We start from the raw sequence: 9,644 nt of genomic DNA on the forward strand, positions 1-9,644 counted from the left end.
TCTCTGAAGAGTTACAGATCTCTGAAGAGTTACAGATCTCTGAAGAGTTACAGATCTCTGAAGAGTTACAGATCTCTGAAGAGTTACAGATCTCTGAAGAGTTACAGATCTCTGAAGAGTTACAGATCTCTGAAGAGTTACAGATCTCTGAAGAGTTACAGATCTCTGAAGAGTTACAGATCTCTGAAGAGTTACAGATCTCTGAAGAGTTACAGATCTCTGAAGAGTTACAGATCTCTGAAGCATTACATATCGCTGGAGCGAAGTGTTACAGATCGCTGAAGCGTTACAGATCTCTGAAGAGTTACAGATCTCTGAAGAGTTACAGATCTCTGAAGCATTACAGATCTCTGAAGAGTTACAGATCTCTAAAGAGTTACAGATCTCTGAAGAGTTACAGATCTCTGAAGCGTTACAGATCTCTGAAGAGTTACAGATCTCTGAAGAGTTACAGATCTCTGAAGCATTACATATCGCTGGAGCGAAGTGTTACAGATCGCTGGAGCGTTACAGATCTCTGAAGAGTTACAGATCTCTGAAGCGTTACAGATCTCTGAAGAGTTACAGATCTCTGAAGCGTTACAGATCTCTGAAGAGTTACAGATCTCTGAAGAGTTACAGATCTCTGAAGAGTTACAGATCTCTGAAGAGTTACAGATCTCTGAAGAGTTACAGATCTCTGAAGAGTTACAGAGAGTGTTACAGATCTGGAGCGTTACAGAGAGTTACAGATCTCTGAAAGTTACAGATCTCTGAAGAGTTACAGATCTCTGAAGAGTTACAGCTGAAGAGTTACAGATCTCTGAAGAGAGATCTCTGAAGAGTTACAGATCTCTGAAGAGTTACAGGTCGCTGGAAGCGTTACAGATCTCTGAAGAGTTACAGATCTCTGAAGAGTTACAGATCTCTGAAGAGTTACAGATCTCTGAAGAGTTACAGATCTCTGAAGAGTTACAGATCTCTGAAGAGTTACAGATCTCTGAAGAGTTACAGATCTCTGAAGAGTTACAGATCTCTGAAGCATTACAGATCTCTGTTACAGATCTCTGAAGTGTCACAGATCTCTGAAGAGTTACAGATCTCTGAAGCATTACAGATCTCTGAAGAGTTACAGATCTCTAAAGAGTTACAGATCTCTGAAGTTACAGATCTCTGAAGTTACAGTTGAAAAGTTACAGATCTCTGAAGAGTTATAGATCTCTGAAGCATTACAGATCGCTGGAGCGAAGTGTTACAGATCGCTGGAGCGTTACAGATCTCTGAAGAGTTACAGATCCCTGAAGAGTTACAGATCTCTGAAGAGTTACAGATTGCTGAAGCGTTACAGATCTCTGAAGAGTTACAGATCTCTGAAGAGTTACAGATCTCTGAAGAGTTATAGATCTCTGAAGAGTTACAGATCTCTGAAGCATTACAGATCGCTGGAGCGAAGTGTTACAGATCGCTGAGGCGTTACAGATCTCTGAAGTGTCACAGATCTCTGAAGAGTTACAGATCTCTGAAGCATTACAGATCTCTGAAGAGTTACAGATCTCTAAAGAGTTACAGATCTCTGAAGAGTTATAGTTACAGATCTCTGAAAAGCAGATCTCTGAAGAGTTACAGATCTCTGAAGCATTACATATCGCTGGAGCGAAGTGTTACAGATTGCTGAAGCGTTACAGATTGCTGAAGCGTTACAGATCTCTGAAGAGTTACAGATCTCTGAAGAGTTACAGATTGCTGAAGCGTTACAGATCTCTGAAGAGTTACAGATCTCTGAAGAGTTACAGATCTCTGAAGAGTTACAGATCTCTGAAGCGTTACAGATCTCTGAAGAGTTACAGATCTCTGAAGCGTTACAGATCTCTGAAGAGTTACAGATCTCTGAAGAGTTATAGATCTCTGAAGCATTACATATCGCTGGAGCGAAGTGTTACAGATCGCTGGAGCGTTACAGATCTCTGAAGGGTTACAGATCTCTGAAGTGTCACAGATCTCTGAAGCATTACAGATCTCTGAAGAGTTACAGATCTCTGAAAAGTTACAGATCTCTGAAGAGTTACAGATCTCTGAAGAGTTACAGATCTCTGAAGCGTTACAGATCTCTGAAGAGTTACAGATCTCTGAAGCGTTACAGATCTCTGAAGAGTTACAGATCTCTGAAGAGTTACAGATCTCTGAAGAGTTATAGGTCTCTGAAGAGTTATAGGTCTCTGAAGCATTACAGATCGCTGGAGCGAAGTGTTACAGATCGCTGAGGCGTTACAGATTGCTGAAGCGTTACAGATTGCTGAAGCGTTACAGATCTCTGAAGAGTTACAGATCTCTGAAGAGTTACAGATCTCTGAAGAGTTACAGATCTCTGAAGAGTTATAGGTCTCTGAAGAGTTATAGGTCTCTGAAGCATTACAGATCGCTGGAGCGAAGTGTTACAGATCGCTGAGGCGTTACAGTTACAGTCTCTGATTGCTGAGTTACAGATCTCTGAAGAGTTACAGATCTCTGAAGAGTTACAGATCTCTGAAGAGTTATAGGTCTCTGAAGAGTTATAGGTCTCTGAAGCATTACAGATCGCAGATCTCTGAAGCGTTACAGATCTCTGAAGCGTTACAGATCTCTGAAGAGTTACAGATCTCTGAAGAGTTATAGGTCTCTGAAGCATTACATATCGCTGGAGCAAAGAGTTACAGATCTCTGAAGCGTTACAGATCTCTGAAGAGTTACAGATCTCTGAAGCGTTACAGATCTCTGTGGCGTTACAGATCTCTGAAGAGTTACAGATCTCTGAAGAGTTACAGATCTCTGAAGAGTTACAGATCTCTGAAGAGTTACAGATCTCTGAAGAGTTACAGATCTCTGAAGAGTTATAGGTCTCTGAAGAGTTATAGGTCTCTGAAGCATTACAGATCGCTGGAGCGAAGTGTTACAGATCGCTGAGGCGTTACAGATTGCTGAAGCGTTACAGATTGCTGAAGCGTTACAGATTGCTGAAGCGTTACAGATCTCTGAAGAGTTACAGATCTCTGAAGAGTTATAGATCTCTGAAGAGTTACAGATCTCTGAGGCGTTACAGATCTCTGAAGAGTTACAGATTGCTGGAGCGTTACAGATCGCTGAAGCGTTACAGATCTCTGAAGTGTCACAGATCTCTGAAGCATTACAGATCTCTGAAGAGTTACAGATCTCTGAAGAGTTACAGATCTCTGAAGAGTTACAGATCTCTGAAGCGTTACAGATCTCTGAAGAGTTACAGATCTCTGAAGCGTTACAGATCTCTGAAGAGTTACAGATCTCTGAAGAGTTATAGGTCTCTGAAGCATTACATATCGCTGGAGCGAAGTGTTACAGATCGCTGGAGCGTTACAGGTCTCTGAAGAGTTACAGATCTCTGAAGAGTTACAGATCTCTGAAGGGTTACAGATCTCTGAAGTGTCACAGATCTCTGAAGCATTACAGATCTCTGAAGAGTTACAGATCTCTGAAGCGTTACAGATCTCTGAAGAGTTACAGATCTCTGAAGAGTTATAGGTCTCTGAAGCATTACATATCGCTGGAGCGAAGTGTTACAGATCGCTGGAGCGTTACAGGTCTCTGAAGAGTTACAGATCTCTGAAGAGTTACAGATCTCTGAAGGGTTACAGATCTCTGAAGAGTTACAGATCTCTGAAGCGTTACAGATCTCTGAAGCATTACAGATCTCTGAAGAGTTACAGATCTCTGAAGAGTTATAGGTCTCTGAAGAGTTATAGGTCTCTGAAGCATTACAGATCGCTGGAGCGAAGTGTTACAGATCGCTGAGGCGTTACTGATTGCTGAAGCGTTACAGATTGCTGAAGCGTTACAGATCTCTGAAGCGTTACAGATCTCTGAAGAGTTACAGATCTCTGAAGACTTACAGATCTCTGAAGAGTTATAGGTCTCTGAAGAGTTATAGGTCTCTGAAGCATTACAGATCGCTGGAGCGAAGTGTTACAGATCGCTGAGGCGTTACAGATTGCTGAAGCGTTACAGATTGCTGAAGCGTTACAGATCTCTGAAGCGTTACAGATCTCTGAAGAGTTACAGATCTCTGAAGAGTTACAGATCTCTGAAGAGTTACAGATCACTGAAGTGTCACAGATCTCTGAAGAGTTACAGATCTCTGAAGAGTTATAGGTCTCTGAAGAGTTATAGGTCTCTGAAGCATTACAGATCGCTGGAGCGAAGTGTTACAGATCGCTGAGGCGTTACAGATTGCTGAAGCGTTACAGATTGCTGAAGCGTTACAGATCTCTGAAGCGTTACAGATCTCTGAAGAGTTACAGATCTCTGAAGAGTTACAGATCTCTGAAGAGTTATAGGTCTCTGAAGAGTTATAGGTCTCTGAAGCATTACAGATCGCTGGAGCGAAGTGTTACAGATCGCTGAGGCGTTACAGATTGCTGAAGCGTTACAGATTGCTGAAGCGTTACAGATTGCTCAAGCGTTACAGATCTCTGAAGCGTTACAGATCTCTGAAGAGTTACAGATCTCTGAAGAGTTATAGGTCTCTGAAGAGTTATAGGTCTCTGAAGCATTACAGATCGCTGGAGCGAAGTGTTACAGATCGCTGAGGCGTTACAGATTGCTGAAGCGTTACAGATCTCTGAAGCGTTACAGATCTCTGAAGCGTTACAGATCTCTGAAGAGTTACAGATCTCTGAAGAGTTACAGATCTCTGAAGAGTTACAGATCTCTGAAGAGTTACAGATCTCTGAAGAGTTATAGGTCTCTGAAGCATTACATATCGCTGGAGCAAAGAGTTACAGATCTCTGAAGCGTTACAGATCTCTGAAGAGTTACAGATCTCTGAAGAGTTACAGATCTCTGAAGAGTTATAGATCTCTGAAGAGTTACAGATCTCTGAAGAGTTACAGATCTCTGAAGAGTTACAGATCTCTGAAGAGTTACAGATCTCTGAAGAGTTACAGATCTCTGAAGAGTTACAGATCTCTGAAGAGTTATAGATCTCTGAAGAGTTACAGATCTCTGAAGAGTTACAGATCTCTGAAGAGTTACAGATCTCTGAAGAGTTACAGATCTCTGAAGAGTTACAGATCTCTGAAGAGTTACAGATCTCTGAAGAGTTACAGATCTCTGAAGAGTTACAGATCTCTGAAGAGTTACAGATCTCTGAAGAGTTACAGATCTCTGAAGAGTTACAGATCTCTGAAGAGTTACAGATCTCTGAAGAGTTACAGATCTCTGAAGCGTTACAGATCTCTGAAGCGTTACAGATCTCTGAAGAGTTACAGATCTCTGAAGAGTTACAGATCTCTGAAGAGTTATAGGTCTCTGAAGAGTTATAGGTCTCTGAAGCATTACAGATCGCTGGAGCGAAGTGTTACAGATCGCTGAGGCGTTACAGATTGCTGAAGCGTTACAGATTGCTGAAGCGTTACAGATCTCTGAAGCGTTACAGATCTCTGAAGAGTTACAGATCTCTGAAGAGTTACAGATCACTGAAGTGTCACAGATCTCTGAAGAGTTACAGATCTCTGAAGAGTTATAGGTCTCTGAAGAGTTATAGGTCTCTGAAGCATTACAGATCGCTGGAGCGAAGTGTTACAGATCGCTGAGGCGTTACAGATTGCTGAAGCGTTACAGATCTCTGAAGCATTACATATCTCTGAAGAGTTACAGATCTCTGAGGCGTTACAGATTGCTGAAGCGTTACAGATTGCTGAAGCGTTACAGATCTCTGAAGCGTTACAGATCTCTGAAGAGTTACAGATCTCTGAAGAGTTACATATCTCTGAAGAGTTACAGATCTCTGAGGCGTTACAGATTGCTGAAGCGTTACAGATTGCTGAAGCGTTACAGATCTCTGAAGCGTTACAGATCTCTGAAGAGTTACAGATCTCTGAAGAGTTACAGATCTCTGAAGAGTTATAGGTCTCTGAAGCATTACATATCGCTGGAGCAAAGAGTTACAGATCTCTGAAGCGTTACAGATTGCTGAAGCGTTACAGATTGCTGGAGCGAAGTGTTACAGATCGCTGAGGCGTTACAGATTGCTGAAGCATTACATATCGCTGGAGCGAAGTATTACAGATCGCTGAGGCGTTACAGATTGCTGAAGCGTTACAGATTGCTGAAGCGTTACAGATTGCTGAAGCGTTACAGATCTCTGAAGCGTTACAGATCTCTGAAGAGTTACAGATCTCTGAAGAGTTACAGATCTCTGAAGAGTTACAGATCTCTGAAGAGTTATAGGTCTCTGAAGAGTTACAGATCTCTGAAGAGTTACAGATCTCTGAAGAGTTACAGATCTCTGAAGAGTTACAGATCTCTGAAGAGTTACAGATCTCTGAAGCGTTGCAGATCTCTGAAGAGTTACAGATCTCTGAAGAGTTACAGATCTCTGAAGAGTTACAGATCTCTGAAGCGTTACAGATCTCTGAAGAGTTACAGATCTCTGAAGAGTTATAGGTCTCTGAAGAGTTATAGGTCTCTGAAGCATTACAGATCGCTGGAGCGAAGTGTTACAGATCGCTGAGGCGTTACAGATCTCTGAAGCGTTACAGATTGCGCAATAGAAATGTAAATGTAAGATTGAGCCGACATAATGCAGCGTTTACCGTGATGCAGTATCCACTAACGCAGGAACATCACCTTTACATTTCAATCACCATGTTACGCTGATCCTCCGCTATACGTATTGAATAGAGCCCCTAGTCTCCCACTGACGTCAATGCATGGCCAAGTGAAAATTACACATGTTCCCCCTAGATAAGACTTAATAAAGTTGAACATTTAAATAATATGGATGTGTATTCTCACATTTTTGAAGAGCAATCATGTGGTATTCTTTTATGTTCCCACTGAAACCAAAATAATATGTAAATTACATTTTGAAAATGTATGCAGGTTTGCATTTGTACGTATTCAAAGAAAACACGAGCATTGATTAAGATACAAGACTATATTTGATGGGAAATGTTTTGATGTTTTTTCTGTTTACTGATCACGATAGCCCGTCCAATCAAGATATTTTTGAAAAATAAAATGCTGATACAAACTGTTGCTCTTGTGGTGGTTAAATGTATACTACTATTATACAATAAAAGAAATAGGGTTCCATTCAATACCATACAGGGTTCCATTCAATACCATACAGGGTTCCATTCCATATAGGGTTCCATTCAATACCATACAGGGTTCCATTCAATACCATACAGGGTTCCATTCAATACCATACAGGGTTCCATTCCATATAGGGTTCCATTCAATACCATACAGGGTTCCATTCAATACCATACAGGGTTCCATTCCATATAGGGTTCCATTCAATACCATACAGGGTTCCATTCCATATAGGGTTCCATTCAATACCATACAGGGTTCCATTCCATATAGGGTTCCATTCAATACCATACAGGGTTCCATTCCATATAGGGTTCCATTCAATACCATACAGGGTTCCATTCCATATAGGGTTCCATTCAATACCATACAGGGTTCCATTCCATATAGGGTTCCATTCAATACCATACAGGGTTCCATTCCATATAGGGTTCCATTCAATACCATACAGGGTTCCATTCCATATAGGGTTCCATTCAATACCATACAGGGTTCCATTCAATACCATACAGGGTTCCATTCCATATAGGGTTCCATTCAATACCATACAGGGTTCCATTCCATATAGGGTTCCATTCAATACCATACAGGGTTCCATTCCATATAGGGTTCCATTCAATACCATACAGGGTTCCATTCAATACCATACAGGGTTCCATTCCATATAGGGTTCCATTCAATACCATACAGGGTTCCATTCCATATAGGGTTCCATTCCATACAGGGTTCCATTCCATACAGGGTTCCATTCAATACCATACAGGGTTCCATTCCATATAGGGTTCCATTCCATACAGGGTTCCATTCCATACAGGGTTCCATTCCATATAGGGTTCCATTCCATATAGGGTTCCATTCCATACAGGGTTCCATTCAATACAGGGGTTCCATTCCATACAGGGTTCCATTCCATACAGGGTTCCATTCCATATAGGGTTCCATTCCATACAGGGTTCCATTCAAAACCATACAGGGTTCCATTCCATATAGGGTTCCATTCCATACAGGGTTCCATTCCATACAGGGTTCCATTCCATATAGGGTTCCATTCCATACAGGGTTCCATTCCATACAGGGTTCCATTCAATACCATACAGGGTTCCATTCCATATAGGGTTCCATTCCATATAGGGTTCCATTCCATACAGGGTTCCATTCAATACCATACAGGGTTCCATTCCATATAGGGTTCCATTCCATATAGGGTTCCATTCCATACAGGGTTCCATTCCATATAGGGTTCCATTCCATACAGGGTTCCATTCCATACAGGGTTCCATTCCATACAGGGTTCCATTCCATACAGGGTTCCATTCAATACCATACAGGGTTCCATTCAATACCATACAGGGTTCCATTCAATACCATACAGGGTTCCATTCCATACAGGGTTCCATTCCATACAGGGTTCCATTCCATATAGGGTTCCATTCCATACAGGGTTCCATTCCATATAGGGTTCCATTCCATACAGGGTTCCATTCCATACAGGGTTCCATTCAATACCATACAGGGTTCCATTCCATACAGGGCTCCATTCCATACAGGGTTCCATTCCATACAGGGTTCCATTCCATACAGGGTTCCATTCCATATCGGGTTCCATTCCATACAGGGTTCCATTCAATATAGGGTTCCATTCCATACAGGGTTCCATTCCATACAGGGTTCCATTCCATATAGGGTTCCATTCCATACAAGGTTCCATTCAATACCATACAGGGTTCCATTCAATACCATACAGGGTTCCATTCCATATAGGGTTCCATTACATACAGGGTTCCATTCCATACAGGGTTCCATTCCATATAGGGTTCCATTCCATATAGGGTTCCATTCAATACCATACAGGGTTCCATTCCATATATAGCACTCCATTCCATACAGGGTTCCATTCCATACAGGGTTCCATTCAATACCATACAGGGTTCCATTCAATACCATACAGGGTTCCATTCCATATAGGGTTCCATTCCATACAGGGTTCCATTCCATACAGGGTTCCATTCCATACAGGGTTCCATTCCAAAAATTCCATACAGGGTTCCATTCCATACAGGGTTCCATTCCATACAGGGTTCCATTCCATACAGGGTTCCATTCCATACAGGGTTCCATTCCATACAGGGTTCCATTCCATACAGGGTTCCATTCAATACCATACAGGGTTCCATTCCATACAGGGTTCCATTCCATACAGGGTTCCATTCCATACAGGGTTCCATTCCATATAGGGTTCCATTCCATACAGGGTTCCATTCCATATAGGGTTCCATTCCATACAGGGTTCCATTCCATACAGGGTTCCATTCAATACCATACAGGGTTCCATTCAATACCATACAGGGTTCCATTCCATATAGAGTTCCATTCCATACAGGGTTCCATTCAATACCATACAGGGTTCCATTCCATATAGGACTCCATTCCATACAGGGTTCCATTCCATACAGGGTTCCATTCAATACCATACAGGGTTCCATTCAATACCATACAGGGTTCCATTCCATATAGGGTTCCATTCCATACAGGGTTCCATTCCATACAGGGTTCCATTC

At 41.8% G+C, this 9,644-nt stretch overlaps 1 protein-coding gene across 1 annotated transcript in view; it reads left to right on the plus strand.

Annotated features, from left to right (window-relative positions):
* Window positions 1-7,026, plus strand: part of LOC127908483 (uncharacterized) — a 7,590-nt gene extending 564 nt beyond the window's left edge. The window contains exons 2-6 of the mRNA XM_052467047.1: window positions 2,632-2,852; window positions 3,020-3,289; window positions 4,693-4,728; window positions 4,860-5,291; window positions 6,235-7,026. Coding sequence (XP_052323007.1) covers window positions 2,632-2,852; window positions 3,020-3,289; window positions 4,693-4,728; window positions 4,860-5,291; window positions 6,235-6,499 — 1,224 coding nt within the window. The 3' untranslated portion in view covers window positions 6,500-7,026. The remainder of the gene's footprint in view (window positions 1-2,631; window positions 2,853-3,019; window positions 3,290-4,692; window positions 4,729-4,859; window positions 5,292-6,234) is intronic.
* Window positions 7,027-9,644: the final 2,618 nt, after the last annotated feature.

Source organism: Oncorhynchus keta, chromosome 17, assembly GCF_023373465.1.
Source record: "Oncorhynchus keta strain PuntledgeMale-10-30-2019 chromosome 17, Oket_V2, whole genome shotgun sequence".
NCBI classification, from domain to species: domain Eukaryota; kingdom Metazoa; phylum Chordata; class Actinopteri; order Salmoniformes; family Salmonidae; genus Oncorhynchus; species Oncorhynchus keta.